General features: G+C 41.9%; 1 protein-coding gene across 2 annotated transcripts; it reads left to right on the top strand.

The window, feature by feature from the left end:
- Positions 1–2,947: 2,947 nt before the first annotated feature.
- Positions 2,948–20,417, top strand: HTATIP2 (HIV-1 Tat interactive protein 2). 2 transcript variants are annotated; one of them, XM_045557679.1, is made up of 6 exons: positions 2,948–3,005; positions 3,481–3,676; positions 5,714–5,821; positions 13,499–13,636; positions 18,033–18,094; positions 19,117–20,417. In XM_045557679.1, exons 2-6 carry the CDS (start codon positions 3,482–3,484, stop codon positions 19,340–19,342), a joined length of 729 nt encoding a protein of 242 aa, XP_045413635.1. In that variant the 5' UTR covers positions 2,948–3,005; position 3,481; the 3' UTR covers positions 19,343–20,417. The 2 variants fall into 2 exon arrangements, with proteins under 2 accessions (XP_045413635.1, XP_045413633.1); XM_045557677.1 differs by lacking the exon at positions 2,948–3,005 and adding an exon at positions 3,061–3,181.
- Positions 20,418–20,681: the final 264 nt, after the last annotated feature.

The raw sequence follows: 20,681 nt of genomic DNA on the forward strand, positions 1-20,681 counted from the left end.
CAGATCTTGTTTTTAGATTTCTCTGAGATTCTGTCTCTTTTACACATTATGTGTATCCTTACAATATTCTCTGTCTTTGTTTGAGTTAATATGAGTTAAGTCTCTGTTCCTTGGAACAAAGTGAACGTAATAAAACAGTTCCCATTTTGCAGATAGGAACACGGATATATGAAGAAGCATCATCAAGGTCAGAGGTAATGTGAAACCTGGACTTGGTAGGCAGGTCTTTGGCGGAGGATCTTTCCTTGCTACCTTATGTTCCCTTTCCCTTCCTCCCTATGCTTTCCCCCTCACCTTCGCCCTGAATTTCTGTGACCCTGTTGCCCTAGTAGCCTAGGTCATGTCACGTTATCTGATCACCTTGATGAAAAGGTGCCAGCTGTCAGAGAGGGAGAGCTTGTCTTTCTCTGAATTTCCTTCTCTTGTCTATACACTCATTTGGCATTTAACATGTGCTACCCTAGGAAGGGTTGGCGGATGTTTTATAATGTTGTTTAACTTATACTTTATTTACCTTCTCAAGCATTTATGACTTGCCTTCCCAGGTGAGAGTGAGTTTATCTGCTATCTGATTCATCCCAGAAAAATAGAGAGTGCTTAGCACGGTATCTAGTTCACATTAGATCATCAGTAAATATCCATTGGCAAGATTCACTGAAAGGACCTTACTTTAGGCACAATGCTGGCTAAGCTGCTGTAACAAAATTACAGTGGTTCCAACATGACAGAAGTTTGTTTTTCTCCCACTGCTCAGAGGTGGGCAGGCAGTCCAGGCTGGGTAGGTGGCCCTGTTCTGTGAAGTCATCCAGGGACTCAGATTCCAACTTCTTGCTCTGCTACCCTCCAGGGTGTTTGTCTCCTTGTGCTCAGAGCTGGTTCACCAGCACCACATTCATGTTCTGGTTAAGGAAAGGAGGAAAGTGAAAGTGAAGGGAAAGCAGGTAGCTTCCTTATAAAGATGTGATTCAAATTTGCACATATTACCTCTGCTTGCATCTCATCCGCTAAATCATCACGTGGTTACACCGGCTTGCAACTGAAGATGGGAAATATAAAATCTAAATGGGCAGGCACATATTCTAATAAAACTCAGGGTCATATTGCTAAAAGAAAGATGAGGAGCTGTTTGACCTTGGATGGCTAAAATTAAAACGATTGATGATACTAAGTGGGCGGGAGTATAAAATGGTACATCTACCTTAGAGAACTCTTTGGTCATTCCTCTCCTAGGTATCTACCTGAGAGTAATGAAAACATATGTCAAGAGACATTCTGGAAAAGGCAAAACTATGGAGACAGTAAAAAGATCCGTTGTCAGAGATTGGGGAAAATGAGGGATGAACAGGCAGAGCACAGAGGAAATTTAGGGCAGTGAAAATACTTTGTATAATATTACAATGATGGATATATGTCACTAGACAGTTGACATTTGTCCAAACCCATAAAATATACAACATCAAGTTTACAACCCTAATGTAAACTATGGACTTTGCACGATAATAATGTGTCCATACAGATTCATCAATTGTAATAAATGTACCACTCTGGTGGGGGATGTTGGTAATGGGGGAGATTGTGCATGTGTGGGAAATCTCTGCACCTTCCTCTCAATTTTCCTGTAAATCTAAAACTGCTCTTTAAAAAGTCTTTAAAATAATAATAAAAAACCAAAAAAAAAGAAAGAAAACATATGTCCAACAGTAATGAAAACATATATCCACAGTGTTGAGGCAGAAATAATCTGATAAAAGTTTATGGAAAGCCGAATTTGAGGACAGAGCCAAGAAGTCACACCCACAAAGTTGGGCGTGTTCCAAAGTCTGTTACAAGTTGGAATGCTTTCATAAGTAAGTTTAGAAGAAGGGAGGGGGACTCCTCATATGGGAGTTGTCTTTTTTCTTCGGAGAGTACAATATAGAAGTTACAGTCATTGGTTGCAGGACAACATACAGGATAAGATGTTTTATGAGCAAGATAACCAGTAAAACTACATGATTCAGAAACAAATCAGCAAAACTTCATGCCACCATCCTATGCCCTTGCCCCACCCAGCTGAAGTCTATCTCAGGCTTTTGCTGCATCTTTTTATTACTCCTCCAAAAGTGAAAAACCTGTGTGGGAGCGTCTGCTTGGCTGAGCCTAGGTCAAGGCTACACATAATGACACCAAGGAGATGGGAGAGAGAATGTTTCATTTGGCATGTAGATTGGGAGGTGGGGCCCCAATATTCACAGCATAATCTGTTGTTCAGATTCCTCCTTGTCATTCCCACCGCTGTCCAGGACTTCCCAGATCCAGGACAGGCCCAGTGTAGATAGTTATGATCCAAACCACCGATCTGGGCTGTGGAGCCTGCACCAAAGAATCAGGTGTGGAACGTCTCTCTGGCTCAACCAGGTAGGAGATCAAAGTGGGTCGAGATCTGGGCAGGGAGACCAGTTATACTAGTGAGATACGATGAGAGCTTGAATTACATGAGGGAACTATTTGGAAGGCAGATGGGATGACGGACGGGACTTGGTGATTCATCTGGACTGTGGGACGGCTGGGAGAAAGGAGCCAAAGGAGGTGGCCCGATTTCTGACTTGAGGTGTGCGTGTGTGTGACTGCGTGTGTATAGAGACAGTGACACCTAAGAGAGGCAAGGAATAGGTTAGTTTTATTCCTCTTTGGGGTGGATGGGCGGGAAGGTTGAGTTTTGGGCGTGGTTAATTGGAGATGCAGATGTTCAATACACAATTGAAATTAGTTTGGGGGACCAGCAAAGGTCAATCTGGGGTGTCTATTGTCTGGGCCTGGGGGAGCTGGGCACAGGTGGGGAGGAAGAGCGCGGGAGAGAGGGTCCCACAGATTCCCGACACGGGGGAAGGGGTCTCCGAGCCGCACGCGTGCCCTCGGGCCGTCTTCCCGGCGCCCGGGGGGGGCCCGCGCGCCCTTCCCGGGTCCCGCCCCTGCGGGCGGGGCGAGGCGGCGTCGCGGAGAAGTCACCCGGAAGGCGAAGCCGGGTAGGCGCGGGCTTTTCCATCTCCGGCCCCCGCTGGCAGACCCCGGGAGGGGCGGCCCAGGGCGGGAGGGGCGCGCCAATGCCGGGGCCGGCCGCACTGAGCGCGGCGGCGGCCGCGCTGGTGGCTGCCCTGCTCCTGCTGCGGCGCGAGGACGCGGGGCCGGGGCCTGGCCCCAGGTAACTGCCGCGGGTAGCGGACCGAGCGGGACCCGCACTCCTCCGGTCGGGGATGCAGTGGCGAAAGAGGCCCAGTGGTTGTGCCAGCGGTTCGTAGCACCTGGGTGCACCCTCCAGCTCAGGGCCCTTTCCAGAATGTCCGTTGGCACAGGTGCCGGGGACAGCCCGCAGGTGACTCAGCACTTTCCCGTGGGGCGATAGCTTCTTCCCGAACAGATAAACAGCCCTTGTTCCCCTGGGTAAGGACGCGCAGTCCCTTAACATCCTAACACCAGCGCCTGTTGATGTTATTTTCCCAGCATGGACCAAACAGAGGCGTTGCCAAAGCTTCGGGAAGACTTCAGGATGCAGAATAAATCCGCCTTTATTCTGGGCGCCAGCGGAGAAACTGGCAGGGTGCTCTTAAAAGAAATGCTGGAGCAGAGCTTGTTTTCCAAAGTCACGCTCATTGGCCGGAGAAAACTCACCTTCCACGAGGAGGCTTATAAAAATGTGGTGGGTATTTGAGCTGGACCTCAAACGCATCCCCAGTGATTCTGCAAGGCGAAAATTTCTTGCCTAATGGTTGAACACTGCCCTGCCAGCGATGGAGGCAGGGAGAGGCGTCAAAATTTGGGCATGACTGGTCTGTGAGAGTCTCTTCTGGAAGCCCTACTCCTGGTTTGTAGGCCCAGGTTGGCTTCCCTGTCATTGTGTGGCTTTGAGCAAAGCCCTTCTCTTTGGGACCCTGTAAAGCTGGGCCTAGGTGGGGATGGGGATTGGGGAGACAGAAAAGCACTGTTCTCAGGGCCACACAAGCTCGTTTCTGGAGATGGTCCTGTGACCTTGGCAATTTTCTCAATCAATTTGCTTATTTTGTCTTCCTGTGTACTTCACACTAAAGTTGTCAGTGAATCTCAAAATGTGTGGCAGAGTGGGAAAGGTCTTTGACAGGAAAAAGTACAGGTATTCACTTACAAGAATTTGTCTTGCCTGATGTCCCAGGCTTGTGTCTGTAAATGGAATACTCCCTTTCCTTTAAGTTACACTTTTATGGTTAAGTGAACGTTACACCTGACTTTGATCTGATGATAACCTCCTAAATATTTGCCCTGGATATCTGAAGTCTGAGCTTCGTGGAGATTCTGTTCTCCATTTAAACTGTGTGATCCTGAGACACCACAACTACACAATTTGGCCCTACAGGTTTCATAAGAGAAACCTACAGGTTTCCAAATAAGAAGTTGTTTTGAAAATAAATGTTCTTGATTCCCTAAGGTCTGTGTTCAGGTTATTTTGTGAATGTCTTAGGTCCATCAGGACTTGCCTGTTTAAAACAGACATCTTTGCAGGCTTAGGCAGGTCACATATGGTCTTCATGGTCTAGTTTCGTGGGCCTTGTCAGATACTCATGATAATTAGAAATGGAATTTGAGATATGTGTTTGGAGAATTGAGTTTTGATGGCACATCTTTTGACCAGGTACTTTGTGAAAACCTGTTTTTCTTCAATGTTGTATGCAGTGTCAGAAAAATTCTTTTGAAAGAGTTGACAGAAGGAAACCAACATTCTATTGAACTCCTGGATGATAGGAGCTTCTCAAGCTTTCTTTTTATTTTTTATTTTTTGAGACAAGATCTCTGTTGCCCCGGGTAGAGTGCAGTGATGTGTCATCATAGCTCACTGCAACCTCAAACTTCTGGGCTCAAGCGATCCTCCTGCCTCAGCCTCTCAAGTAGCCGGGACTACAGGTGCACACCACTACGCCTAGCTAGTTTTTCCATTTTTTGTAGAGATAGGGTCTCTCTATGTTGCTCAGGTTGATCTCGAGCTCTTGGCCTTAAGTGATCCTCCTGCTTCCATCTCCCAAAGTGCTAGGATTACAGGTGTAAGCCCCCACACCCAGTCTCACGCTTTCTCTTTTAAGTTTTACAGTAAACTTATAAAGTTAGATGAAAGCTCTTAAATTTCAATGTGCATGGGAATTTCTGTGGGTGCTTGTTAAAAGTACAGTTTCAGAAGTATTCAGGGGGTACCCAGGATTATGCCTCCTGGCTAATTCTAATACCAGTGGTTTACATATTGGACTAAAGGAAAGATTATCACCTACATTTTACAGCTGAAAAAAACTGAGGCATATGATCAATAACTTGGCCACAATTACATGCCTAGTAATAGCAGGCCCATGATCTGAACCTAGGTCTTTGAAATACCAAACACCATCCCCTGCCCCCCACAGTATAGCTCAGTGGTCTCCTTCCTGGTGAGCTATAGGCAGATCTTTTATTTTTCTGGAGAGAAATTATAATTGAACCTGACTTTAGAAATGTAGATCACCCTAGTCCAGTTATACTGTGGATGTATATGTGCATTGTTGATTTTCAACTCAGATGCATTGCTTATTGGTGGGAGAAAATGAATTTGCAAATTTTGATGTTAAGTGAGCAGACCCTTCAGTAATGTTCTATAATTTAGTTTTTAAATCTAGAGGGTTTGTCTGTGTGTGTGTTTTTTAAATAACATGAAGTTATGTACAACTGTGCCCTTGTCTAGATTCAAGAAGTGGTGGACTTTGAAAAGTTGGATGACTACGCTTCTGCCTTTCAAGGTCACGATGTTGGATTCTGTTGCCTGGGTACCACCAGAAGTAAAGCCGGGGCGGTAAGGAAGGAATATGCCCTTTTCCCTTTTTACTGGCCAGTAATGTCAAGGAATCCTTTCTTGCTCATTCTTTTTCTTTGTGCTTGTTGCAGTGCCTAAATGTGAATAACCTCTTATTATTTAAGATTCTATATGCTGCCCTAAGCTTTGCAATACTTTGAATAGTACCTATAAGTTTGTCTTTCTTTCAGAATAATCCATGAGTTCAGGCCTACATGCTAGAGACATCATAAATATTTATATGATCTTGCTTATTGTAAATATTACTATTATTAACTTGCCCTGACTAAGGCAAACTATGATGTCTGTCTGAGTAAAAGAAATTGACTCATGCTGTTAGCAGTAAGTTTTTTTCCCCCCTTAATAAACGTTTTAAACTTGAAGTGTCCTCTCCTACTTGAGTGATGCATCTCAACTTATTTTCATGCTAAGCTTTAAACTTTTGGGATAGAACATCAGAACACAGAGGCATGATTCAGCCAGCCTTCCATGATGACTCAGCCTTCAACGATGATTCAACCCCAGTAATGATTCAGCCTTCACTGATGCAAAACTGTTTTAACACGCATTTTATTTTCTTTTTAATGGTGTTCTAAATTGAGTCAGCCCCTGTCCAGAAGTCATAATTTACTATATAGATTCTGGGCAAATGTTAATACAGGTATATCTTAATTTATACCTTGACTATAGTTTATCCCTCTGGCAGAATTTACCTTCTAAAGCTCTGAACATGTCTATTAAATATACGGGAACATGATTCTGCCAGGGAGATTTATCGTAGGTTTATAAACCAGGTCCATGCATCTGAATCATTAGGGGAGCATATGGTTAGGAAGTATTGGTTTATACTAACCAAATAGTTAGGCTCAGGTGAATTTCTCTGGGCCTTCTGGTTATCCAGAGAATAATTCCATTCATGCTTTCAGTTGAAATATATTTCCACAGCTTCTGCAGTTCTGCATATTCACCCTGGAACACAACTTGGTTTTGAGCTCTGTGCTGGGAACTGTGGATTACAGAGACATTTGACTTTCCCAGGAATTGGCACATTATCTCTCCTGGAGAGGGTCATGTTCCTGTTCTGCAGCTGGTACATTTTCTGTCCCAGGGACAGTCATAAGCAGTGTCCTCCAAAAGCACTGAAAAACTTTTAGACCAGGACACTGCAGGCTTCACTGTCTCAAGTGCCAACCTGGTTTGGTGACTCAGCAAAACAAAACACTGCATTAGGCAGAGAGCAGTTGATTTTCATGATGTAAGGCAAATCTCATTATAGGATGTGCCAGGAAAAAGTCTGAATTGCTTCGTTGCATTCAAATTGTGTAATACAATTTTAACCAGAGGAATTGGGTGTCTTCACTATCCAGAATATTGTTTTTTTAAATGTGGTTGGTTCTCCACCTCTCAGTCTACTCAATACCTTTTGTTCTCCTTTAAAATCAGTTTGAAAAAGCTAAATGAAATTAATTAGTAAGCAAGGGAAGACTAGTAAGCCAAATGGTCTCAGAAATGAGTTAGGAGTAAAATGGTTCAAGAGGATTGCACAGAAAGTAAGCTGACACATCCACCAGAAAGGGTTGTTTTCTTTTTTTTCCAAACTAATTCAGATTAGGTACAATATAAACTTTGGAGGTTGTGATAACTTCAGCAGTTGAAAAGAGGTGACGGTTTGCAAGTGGCTCAGAAACAGTAGTTGTTTGAAGGAGGGTTGTGGATTTCCAGGCTTTTCCCAGCTGGTGGTCTGGGTCAGCAGCCCTCTGTAGAAGAGGACACTGGGTGGTTCATCAGACGGAGACTACAAAGCTGGTGGCAAGCCTAGTGTCATTCAGTAGCTGTTTTACAAATGGAACACCACATATTTTGCCTTAGCAATCTGAGTTTCCAGTAGAGAAACTTCAAGAAATTCTGTCTGTGTTGGGATCATCTGGGTAGCCTGCTTTAGGGTATTAGTTCACCAGGGCTGCCATAACAAAGTACCATAACCTGAGTGGCTTAAGCAACAGAAATTTATTGTCTCACAGTTCTGGAGCCTAGAAGTCTGAGCTCCAGCTGTCAGGCTGGTTCCGTCCGATGGCTGTGAAGGAAGGCTCTGTCCCCGATCTGTCTCCTTGATGGTGGCTGCCTTCTCTGTGCCTCTTCACGCGGCGTTTTCCTGGTGTGCCTGTGTCCATGTCCACATTTTCCCTTTTTATAAGGACACTAGTCTTTTTGGATTAGGGGCCATTCCATTCTGTGTGACCTCATCTTAACTAATTATATCGGCAATGATCTTATTAATATTTCTAAATAAGGCCATGTTCTGAGATACTGGGGGTTAGGACTTCAACATATGCATGGCGTGGGGGGGATACAGTTCAACCTGTAAAATTGAGTCTACCCAGATGTCTGTTGAAACTGGTGCTAGGGATAGGTCGGTTAACTTTCTTCAGCTGTTTGGAAGATCATTTTCTTTAGCAGTAGCTGGTTAGATGCTAATCTTCCTTTTCACTTTCACAGGCCATAGCTGTCTAAGCAATGCATGGCTCCCTGACTTGGCCCTAATCCAGACCTCCTAATTCTGATCTACTGGATCAGAATGTCTGAGATTGGAAGCTTGGAATCTGTATTTTTAGCAGGCTCCTTGGGAGACCCTGATGCAGCCAACCTTCTTGTTGGACCTGTTTTCGGAATGCATCTGGCAACTATAGTCCTAACCTTTACCTTGCTTTAGTGAGTAACTTGTGTGCTAGTGAAGGTTGAAATACCCTTTGAAAACCAAATCTATACTGGCCTGGAGTAAAGAGCAAAACTCAAAGATGCCACTGAGAATAGTGCATTTCCCCTTATTTGTATTAAGAGAAGGCTTTGAGTTTGAGGTGGTTTGGTGTGGTTTCATCTCTTCATTTGCCTCCTCACCTGTTAGGAGCAGACTCTTGGATTCTGTTGAATGGCAGATGTCGTTATGTGTCATTAATCTCAGGGCTTCTGATTCTAACGATACTCTCTTCTAATCCAGGAGTTTGCCCACTATAGCCTCTGGGCCATATATAGCCCACTACCTATTTTTGTTTAGCCTGCAAGCTAAGAATATTTTAATGTTTTTAAATGGTTAAAAAAAATTCAAAAGAATAATATGTCATGCCATGGGAAAATAAAAGAAATTCAAATTTTCATATCCACAAATAAAGTTTTCTTGGAACACAGCCATGCTCATTTCTTTATTACCTATGGTTGCTTTTGTGCTATAATGGTAGAGCTGTGTCATTGCAACAGAGGCCTGCAAAGCTGAGAATATTTATTATCTGATCCTTCACAGGAAAAGTTTGCCCACTCCTGTTCTAATCTATTGTTTTGTTTGATGTCTGGAAGGGGGCTTGTGAAGTGGAAAGGTCTTAGGTGGTTCAGGGGACCCAGATCACAGGCCCTGTTTGGATGCCAGGTAGCTGTGGAGCCTTGGGTATGCCAGTTAACTTGAAGAACTTGAAGCAGAAATAGAGCTAAGTGGTACCATTTACAGAATGATAGATCCTCCCTTCTTGGAAAAGGACCCCATGACCTTGAGTTTTTCCAGCTTGCTCACTTGTCCTATCAGTTAGCGCTGAAATACTGTACCTTGTTTGGATGAGTTGTTCTTAAGCCAGAGTGGTGTTCCTAGTTTTCAGGCATTGGTAAAGAAGATTAGAAGAAATGCTTAGTAGCTTTGGATTTTAATAAGACTTAAAATGAGTAATTAGAGAATTTGTTTCCTATCATGTTTGTGGAGCCTTTGAGAATCCCTCTACTGAGTCACAGTACACTGTGTTTATTCTTTCAAATGAGTGCTGGGATACGAAATTTATAATGGGAACTTAATTTCTTTTTCTAAAAGGAACTCTGATTCCTAGCTTAGAGTAGGACACACTGGGTGTGGAGTCATAAAGACACAAAAACATAATGGACTTAAGACGCTTAGAAAAGATGTCTGTCTGTTCTCTTGCCATCTGGTTAGGGAAACTAAATACGGTTTTTCCAAAAATTGTGTTTCTGGGGTATGGAGTAGCTTGTTAGTTTTTCTGTTGTTCTTTAATTTGAGCTGTTGGAGGAGAAGAAAGGGCATGAATAAGTTTTAAAAGATGGCTCCTTCCATCTGTAAATGGAATCTTCCTCGCTCCAAAGAAAATTGGTGTGTTGATATCTCCTAGTCAATCACCGGGACCCACGCTTAAGTTTGATTTCTAAGTCCTTGAAAGCTATTGACCCTTTTGCTTTTGAGTTTCATTCACCAGTTAAAAGGCCACGCCATCAGGGTGACGGAAGTGAAATTCAAAATTTAGTGGGCTTGGAAAAACGCGTATTTATAATCAGCTTGAGGGCTCAGGGGATTTGTGAAATCGTTTTGGATTAACAGCCATTGATTGCTAATAAAACAATATTTAGCTTTGTCCAGAGAACAGCGATGAAGAAAGGTATGGGCACCTTGTCAACAGGGCCCATTGAGCAGGGCTGATGGGCTGAGTGTGGGGGTCTCTGCAGCAGCCAGGGTGCTCGTCCTTCAAGGAGCCGTTGTCAGTTGTTAGCCAGGCCGGTGAAAGGAAAGACGCCAGAGTCTGATGGCTGGGGTGGTATTGATGTGCCTTCACTGACTAATCAGATTGAAAAAGTCCCATGGTATTTATGTCACTTTAATTTTCATCAAACAATTGGAGACGACAGCACTCTATTAAGGAGAGGTTGATCCAGAACTAAAGCCAAATAAATTAGGGTCTCAGTTTAATCAAATTATCCCTTTACTGGATCTGGATTAAGTGAGAGGGACAGCGTCGGTCTAGAGACTTGTGATTGGTTGAATCCTTCCCTTATTTTTAAAGAAGCTGATGAAAGAAAAAGCATTTTAACAGAGGCAACTGTAATAACCCTTCCAAGCATTTGTGCTAGAACAACAACAGCAACACAACTGAATATATTTCACTAGTTAATGGTGTTATTTAATTGTGAATAATGAACCTGTTATTAAAATCAGAGTTCTGGTGAATTGGAATGAGGGGAAGAAATAGATATGGAAGAGAAATTCAGTGTTTTAGAATTTCCTACATAGTTCTGGTGGTTTTTCTTGGCACACTTTCAGCACATTTAAAATCTCAATTTGGAGAATGGCTCTGATAAGAATCATCACCCCCTCTCTGTCTCTCTCTCTCAGAGATTTTAATGCTGAGTATTAAAATAGATTTGCTTTACACTTATTTTAAAAAGCAACAATATGAATTTGAATCAGCATGTAGGACAGGTTGGCAAGTCTGTTGTTTGGACTGAATGTCAAGGTATCCACACAAAAGGAGAGAGTGATGACTCATGAGTAAAGAGGTAAGTTTATATTACCTGTAAATTAAAGTAGAGAAAGTAAGGCAGAAAACACTAAGGTATAAAGTGAGGCTGAAAAATAGCACTGCCCTGCAGGTAGTGGATATAGTTAAAAATGGACTTGTGAGTGATGAGAAAGGAGGGTAAAGGAGGTTTTTGGGGCAATAGTAATGTTCTATTTCTTGATCAGGGAACTGCTTGCAAAGGACGTTCAGTTTATGAAAATTTATCAAGCTCTATACTTACAATATGTTTACTTTTATGATATACTTCAATACAAAGTTTGAAAAATTTGCTTGGGCCTCTTCTTTTAAAACTGAATTCTGTATTCGTTTCCTATTGCTGCTCTAAGAAATTCCTCAAACTTAGTGGTTAAGACAACACAAATTCATCGTCTTACAGTTCTACAGGGTAGAAGTATGACACGGGTCTCACTGAGATGAAATCAAGGTGTTGACAGGGCTGTGTTCCCTTCTGGGGGCGGGAGGGGAGAATCCATTTCCCTACTTTTTCCAGCTTCTAGCGGCTGCCCCATTCCTTGGCACAGGGTCCTCTTCCCATCTTCAAGGCTCTTTTCACTTTGCATCACTCTAGCCTCTTCTGCTTCCCTCTTCTACTTTTAAGGACACTTGTGATTACACTGGGCCCACCTGGATAATCCAGACTACTCTCCCTATTTTTAGGACAGCTGATTAGCACCCTTAATTCCATCTACCATGGAATTTCCCCTTGCCATGTAACCCAGCATATTCACAGGGGGCAAGGATTAGGATGTGGACATCTTTGAGGGGCTATTAGTCTGCCAACCACAATTACAGATGATTTTCATCAGCTAGAAACAGTATGGGATACAAAGGAACATGGGTACAGTGGAAAGAGCACTGCTCAGAGAGTCCAGAGTCTGCACTCTGCTCTCAGCTCTCTCACTTCCTAGTGGGTAGTTCATCTGACCACTGGACTTTGCTCCCTACCTACCTAATGCATTGACTGCCACACAGAAAGCCCAGAAACTTTTCCTTGGGGCCACAGTGCTTTATTATGAAAACAGAATAAAACTTAGAGTGTAACGTAAAGGTAAACATAAATAGAAAAGTGAAATTTATTGATTTCTATTCATTTAATCCTCATTTTTAGAATTAAATTGTCAATTGTAACAAGAACATCAACAAGTAAGATTTTATGTATGTTTCATGCAGCCCCAGGGTCAAAAGTAGAGTGAGCTAAATACAACTCTCGTGGCAGTTAATGTATTACCCCCTTCTAACATTCTATGAAAGATAAACATTGCCTTATCAAATAGAACATGCAGATTCAATAACTTCTGCAGAGCAGATTTTTATTTAAAAAAAAAATCATTGGGGCAGTAATCCCACCTTCAGATTTGGAATTCTCACTGCTGTAAGACCTCATTCTAAAATCAGGACTACCTATGAAATACAGCTTCAAAAGACTTTAGATTTCTCTTCAGCTGTCTTGGATTTGAGGATGCCAGAATTTATGGTGGTCCCAAGAGGCTACATGGAGACTTCACCCTTTTCTGGGTGCAGGTGCATGTCTTTCATATAGGCTCTGGAAATGCTCTATATTCTGTTATTTGCATCATCCTCCTCCCTCCTGCTTTTATTGCCACTTAGTTCTTTTTTTTTATGACTGGATTTTCCTTTTCTCTGCTTCCACTGGACTTTGATTCGTTCATTCAGATATTTCTGGAGCACCTACCACTGTTGCATGTGCTGATGCCGAAATGTGAGTTAAGAATAAAGACCCATCCACTGCCCTCACTGGACTGAGTCTAGATCAGGTGTCGCCAAATAGTTCTGATTATACACCCATCAGTAAGAAAATTTGAGGATGAATTCCTTACAAATATGTAAGGTATGTTGTAAAGCATACACAACAATTGGAAATTAAACAGACATTGCCCTGAGTCCCAGGGAGTGTCTTCAACCATGCTTTGAGACCCTACCATGTTAGAGTTGGCACAGAAAAAAACAGAAACCAGAGAGAGGTTATTAAAAGACAAAGTTATTAAAAGACAAAGAAATGTGTGACTAAAAGTAGTTTGCCAGCCTTATCATTCCGTTTGCTTCTTGTGGATTTGTTTGGTATCTCGCTTCAATGTCATCATCCTTGTTTTTTCATTGCAGTCTGGCCTTGCTGCTAAGGCCAGTACTGTCTATCCAGAGGACGACACCTAGAGCCTTTCCCAGGGTCTAAGCCTGACTTTCATGTACTGCTTGGATGCGTTTTATTTAGATCCCCATTCCCCTAGGCCTCCTAGCCTGCTCCTCAAGCCAAGCAGTGATCTTTAAGATAAACTTGCAGCTTTCTGGAAATAACTCATATCCTTTTCCCCCTCAGGAGGGATTTGTTCGCGTTGACCGAGATTATGTGCTGAAGTCTGCAGAGCTGGCAAAAGCTGGAGGGTGTAAACATTTCAACTTACTGTCCTCTAAAGGAGCTGATAAGTCGAGCAATTTTTTATACCTACAAGTTAAGGTTTGTGTATGTTTCTATCTTTGATACACTTTGGAGAACTTGGCTAATGGCAGTACTAAATAATACAAAATGCTATGTAATACAAAAAGACATTAAATGCATTATATTATGGGGCTTTTTTTGTGTGCATGGCTACAGAGACTATTTTTGCAGGAATAGATTTAGTAAACGGGAATGATTTGAAAGACAGTTTCCAGTGTCTTGCCCCCTATTAATTGTCTAGCAATCAGTGGAATGAGATGTGGCAGCTCTGGCCTTGAATGTCAGCATGGCAACTTAGTAAGGGAAAAGATTTGGAGGCATTGATTCTTAAATTTTTTCTCAGTTTCCCTAATGTCTGAGAAGAAGGAGCTTTTGTTTCTCTGGAGATTTGGGGACATCTAGTGTGAAGCAGTCTGCTAGTTACAAGCTCAACTTTCTTAAAAGTCTTCTTGTGTTTTATCTGTTAAAAATTTATAGACATTTTGCTATCTTCAGTACGATACATATCCTTGTTTACTTTAATACAGAAAAGTTTCTATATTCTTACCTTCAAGTTAAACTGACACTGCAGGAAGATAGGCTGTGGCTTTGTCTCTGTGCCTCCTGGATGCACCCAAGTGCCACAGTTTGGGAAGCTGGGACTTAGAGGTCATTCAGCCAAAGACTTTTAAAATGTGAAATCCTTTTATAGATGTTCATCTAGCTTTTGCTTAAATACCTCCAGCATTGGGGAGTTTACCATCTCATTAGCCAACTCTTTCTAGTTTTGGTTAGATTCACTTTATAAAAAGTTCTCACTTTGAGATGAAATTTATTCCTATGTAAATGCTGATTGTTATCAGTTCTGCCTCTCAAAATTACAAAATCAATTCCAGTCGGTCTTTTGCATTATAGTCTTTAAGATACTTGGAGATTATGGCTGCCTTAATTGAACTTTTTCCCAGGCATAACACTTTTAAATCCCCGCACCATTCTTTATTGGTTCCTATTTCTAGCCCCTTCTTCACCCTGGTCACTTTGCTAAGGGTGGACTTTACAGTGACAGTATACTGGAATTGCAGTGGGACTACTACTTTTCACACTCGGGGCACTATGTTATTTTTTTAAGTGATATATAAAATTTTAGTACACATCTTTATCATTTTATTTGCTCATGATCAGCTTGTGATAATGACATTTCCAGGTCTTTTTCACATGGCTCACAGCTGAGCCATCTCTCACCTATCCTAAAACAGTATTTTGAGCCAGGTGAAGATCAGTGAGCCACCAGCCCAGTTAAATCAAGAATGGAAAAGTTTCAGTTTAATTGTTAGAGTTTAGAACGATTCTTAAAAGGAAAAAAAGTCTGTGTGTCAAAATACACATGTGGGTTCTGAAAAAGGTTATCAAATAGGACTTTTGCTCTCATTGGCATTATTAAACATTTATGCCTTTTAGGAAAGAAAATGCATATGCAGTATTTCCTTATCCTTAAAGATAAAGGCACTGCTACCTACTCATTGGGTTATAATAATGACTCATCCAGATTAAAAAAAAATAATAGCCAACATTAATTGAGCCAGGCAGTGTTCTGAGGGTTTTTATGTGTATGTGTGTGGAAACTGAGGCACCATGATGGTAAGATCACCAGCAATTATGGGGCAGGGCTGGGACTTGAACCCAGGCAGTTTGATTCCAGGGGATGCACTATTAGCCACTATGTAATGAGTAGCTTTTGTCACTAATATATCTGGAAGGACCCAGCACAGCACCTGAGCCATGATAGAGCCTCAGCAAATATTAGTAAGGCCAATAAAATGGAGACAGACCTCTACATTCACTGACAGTGACCTGTATATGTGCAGCATGGGATTATGAATTAGATTAATTAAGAGGAAAGAAAGGACAACCAAATGGTCCATCCCAGAATGATGACATTTCCTGAATAATCCTCCAACTACTGTGTATAACATTTCTAGTATTTATTTCTTATGTTCTCAGCCTCCTTGTGTGTGAACTCCTCCTTCCCACCCAAGTTTAGAAACTATTTTTTAGGAATGTGTATTCTATTCAATGAAATGTCAAACTGCATTCATTGTGGGCCAGCTCTGGGGCCTGGATCAGCCACATACTTTTGTGGGCACCCTGGCTGGGGCTGTGGGAGAAGCCGGGTATGGAGCCCAGAGCACTGGACAGGCCTTGTGTTCTCTGTTCTCAGTGTCTGTGAGCTTTGGTTTCCTCGTCTGTCCAGGGGAAGGTCACGTTCCAGAGTATGTGATATTTTATTATTGGGGGCGGGGAATCTGTGGCCTTCTGATTTCAGGATTGTTCTTTTTTAAGCACAAAAGGAGGCAAGAAAATCTTCATATTTCTGTGCTGCACCCCTTTCCATATAAAGGATTTATCCTGTAAAATTTGGGTTCAGTCAAGAGGCCACACTTACGGACCTAGAAGGCCACATGTGCCCTTAAGGCTGCAGGTTCCCTGCCTCTGCCGGGTTCACAGGACTCAGCATATAGTCATACTCACAGCTATGATTTATGGCAGTGAAAGTATATAAAGGAAAATCAGCAAAGGGAAAAGGTGCATGAAGTCTGGAGAAAACTAGGTACAAGCTTCTAAGAGGCCTCTCCCAGTGGACTTTGCACAAGATGTGCTTTATTTCTCCAGCAATGAATGTTGTCCATTAGAGAAACTCACCTGAGCCTAGGAGTCCACGGTTTTTATGGGAGTCAGTCACTTAGGCACCCTCAACCCAGCAAAAACTGCAGACCTCTGGAGGAAAAGCAGGTGTTCAGTATAAACTGCATTGTTTGTACAAGTAGTTTAGGCACAGTAAACTACCCTCATTAGAGTATGGTGGGAATACTCCCAAAACCCGAGTTCCCAGACACAAGCCAAGGGCCAACGTTGCAAGCAGGGCTTTCTAAGGACAGCAGTCTCAGCCTGCTATGTTAACTCTTTTATGTACACTGCTAATAAAGGAAAAAATACTCTTTGTAAAAAGCTAAGAATCATATGTCCACATTTATGTATGAATGTTCATAGCAGCATTATTTATAATAGCCATGGTGGAAACAACCCAGATGTCCATCAGCTGACGAATGGATGAATAAAATATGGTATATCCATACAATGGAATATTATTCAGCTATAAAAAGGAACAATATGGGTGAACCTTGAAAATATTATGCTAAGTGAGAGGGGCCAGTCACAAAAGGCTACAAATTGTATGATTCCATTTATGTGAAATGTCCAGAATAGGCAAATCTATAGAGACAGAAATAGACTAGTGGTTCACTAGGGCACAGGGAAGAGGGAATGGAAAGTGACTGCTAGTGGTATAGAATTTCTTGGGGGGATGAAATGTTTTAAGCTTACATTGTGGTGAAAGTTGCACAACTCTGCATATGTACTAACAATTACCAATTAAAAAAAAAGAAAAAGATGTTTAACCCATTAACTGCCATGTAAGTTGTATTTAATTCACCCTAGTTTTGGGCCCAGGGCCTCATGAAGCAAAACCTGCAGTTGGTTCATGGAAATCTTACTTGTTGATGTTTTTATTGTTATAATTAGTATTGACAAATTAATTCTAAAAATGTGAATTAAATGAATAGAAGTCAATACATTTTGTTTTTCATTAAATTAGAAAGCATCATTTTGTTTTGGGGGTTTTTACTCTGTTTTCGTGATAAAACACCATGGCTCCAAGGAAAAATTTTTTTTTCTAGTGTGGCAGTCAACTTATTAAAAATAATTATCTAAGATTCTAGGACATGATGAGCTACGTGCCAAGTGAGTGGTAGAAACAGGCTGAGGACGAGGAGGAACGTGTGCCGTGTGTGACTAGTTCACAAGGCTTTCGGAGGTGCCTGTGGCTTGAGCTCCTCTGGCATTTGTTTCCAGAGATGCCTGTCATGGTTTGTTTAACAAACCTAATTTAAAGCACCATCTAGAGGTAATCTCACTGTCTCAAAAGTTTGCGGGATTTGTTAAGAAGTGAGTAATCTAGTGGGTCTGTGGGTTTTCTGACCCACTGAAACTACTTGTAAACCAAAAAAAAGGCTAATGTCTGGCCAGCTTGCAACATTAATTCTGCACTAAAGAGAGGATATTCTTTTCTGGTTGAACTGACATATCATTTACCCTCTCTCGATCTGTTTTAATATCATCAGAGTGAGAGATCTGACTATGCAACCATTCACTTATTCCGTGGATTTTTTTTAAACTCTCTACTACATATCAGGATTAAGCAACCTCTTCCTTAACTTCCCACACTCTTTGGAATCTAAAATTCTAGATAATGATATTAATAAGTATTGAGACCTGAAAAAGCAGATTATCTTCAAAACTGCAAATTATTCTCTCTTACACTTTTACATAAGTGGGTTAGTCTTGATTAAAAACTGGAAATGTGTTTTTTTCTTAACAGGGAGAAGTGGAAGCCAGGGTTGAAGAATTAAAATTTGATCGTTACTCAGTATTTAGGCCTGGGTAAGTAGAGTATTCATGCTGCCTGAGAGTACACCACTATTGGTAGTGCCTAGAAGCTAGTTTTTCATTTGGAGAGGCTGACAGCTAAGATATCTAAGGTATGAAAAATTGGCTGGAGGTGGATTCCTTCTTGATCCACACACTTTTTGGCTTAGAAAGAAAGGATAGATGGTGGTGCCAGCTTCAGAATAGTCTAGAACTCCCCAGGTAGCATTTGTTGCCTTCTTTTTTTAAACTGTCTTTATGTACCAAATAAAATCTTATACCCATTTTATTAGTCTGCTCAGGCTGCCGTAACAGAATACCACAGTCTGGGTGGCTTAAACAACAGAAATTTGTTTTCTCACAGTCTGGAGAGTGGAAGTCCAAGATCAAGGTACCATTAGGGTTGGTGTCTGGTGAGGCCTCTCCTCTGTATGTGTGCAGAGAGAGAGATCTCTGATGTCTCTTCCTCTCATAAGGATATCAGTTCTAGGCCGGGTGCGGTGGCTCACACCTGTAATCCTAGCACTCTGGGAGGCCGAGGCGGGCGGATTGTTTGAGCTCAGGAGTTCGAGACCAGCCTGAGCAAGAGCAAGACCCAGTCTCTACTAAAAATAGAAAGAAATTATATGGACAGCTAAAATATATATATAGAAAAAATTAGCCGGGCATGGTGGCGCATGCCTGTAGTCCCAGCTACTCGGGAGTCTGAGGCAGGAGGATCGCTTGAGTCCAGGAGTTTGAGGTTGCTGTGAGCTAGGCTGACGCCATGGCACTCACTCTAGCCTGGGCAACAGAGTGACACTCTGTCTCAAAAAAAAAAAAAAAAAGGATATCAGTTCTATTGGATTAGTCCTATCCCATCCTTAAGGCCTCATTTAACCTTAATTACCTCCATAAAGGCCTTATCTCCAAACACAGACACGTTGGGGTTGGGGCTTCAACATATGCATTTTGAGGGGACACAATTTGGTCTATGATGCAGCCATGGATTGAATGAAGTTTACCATCTCTTCCTCTGCTTTTCTTTTTCTCTTTAGAGTTCTATTATGTGATAGGCAAGAATTTCGCCCAGGTGAATGGTTGGTTAGAAAGTTCTTTGGCTCCCTACCAAAATCTTGGGCCAGGGGGCACTCTGTGCCTGTGGAGACAGTGGTTAGAGTGATGCTGAACAACGCCGTGAGGCCAAGCAACGAGAAAATGGAACTTCTGGATAACACAGCCATCCACAATCTGGGGAAAGCTGACAGCTCCCTCAAGCCATGACCACGCTGGAGTAACGCTTTTATTGTAAACCTTAACACCCATCACCAAATTGGTAATTTCAGGGTCTAAAAAAATTCAGCATACTGTAACTTCATTGTTTCCCTCTTCTCAGCCACTCAGATCCAATCAAGAAATGACTGTGCCTGTGTCGGTGGTTCAGAGCCTGGTTATATATACAGATCGCCCAGGAACTTTGAGAAATGCAGATCTGTAGGCCCTACCTCAAACCTTCTGAATCAGAACTTTTAGACTGTGGGCACAGGCATCTGTAGTTTTCTTTTGTTTAAGCTCACCCTGGTTGTTCTGATGCCACTAATTGGGAGGCCAGCTTTGAAATGCTTGTCTGCAGAGTCACAGCAGCAGTGAAAACCTTCTGTACTTTGCAAATGAGCTCTGTTCTAAAATTGTTGACATTCATATCTCTGAGTGACACAGATGCTAATTAACTACATGTAATTGTGTCAACGAACACTATGCCTTTACTACTTCTTTAGAATATATAATAAAAGTTATATAACTAAGTTTATATAATTCATGGGGAGAATTAAATAAAGGAATAAAAATAAATGAACAAATCCTAGGTACCTCTTATATTGTTCAAATGCCCATGTATTAGTGGTGATGTGCAGCATTTGGGCCACTGGGGTGATATAACAGCAGCTAATATTTATCAAGTGCTTGCTAAGTACCAGTCTTTACATGTGTTATCTGTGCTTTAACCCTCCAAACCATCCTTACAGAGTGTGATAGTTATCATCATCTTTTTATCTTAGATTGGGAAACCGAGGCTTACTGTGGGTAAGTGCCTTGCCCAAGGATCCAAAGCTGAAGACCTACAGCTAAGAAATGGCAGAGTCAGGATTCTAACCTAGGTCAGCCTGATCACATAGCTTGTATTTTTGAACCACCCTGTAAGAGCACCAGGTATGCCGTATATTTCCAGGTAGTTCCAGTTAATTGTTAGTACGTGTTGTGGATGAATACACTTGAAATTGTTGGACTTCTCCTTTGGTCTAGGATCCTTATGATTAACCACAAAATGTGCACATAGCCATTAAAATTTGATGTCACTAGACTTTAAAGGCCTAAGGTGTTGCACTGTAAAAACTATGGCAAAGGAAAGGAAGATGCAGCAGTAAGAGCCAAAGCCAAGAGGAGCACTGTGCTAACTGCCATAGTGGAACAAAGGATGGTGGTGAAACTTAACATCTGCACTGGGGGAAGCAAAGTGATTTGAGTGATTCAGTTAATTTTTACAAGGTCTACAATATGCCATGTACATTTCAACCTTCAGTGTACACTGGAAGATAAAGGCAGTAGACATTCCCAATGTCAGTTG

Source organism: Lemur catta, chromosome 7 (assembly GCF_020740605.2).
Source record: "Lemur catta isolate mLemCat1 chromosome 7, mLemCat1.pri, whole genome shotgun sequence".
Lineage (NCBI taxonomy): Eukaryota > Metazoa > Chordata > Mammalia > Primates > Lemuridae > Lemur > Lemur catta.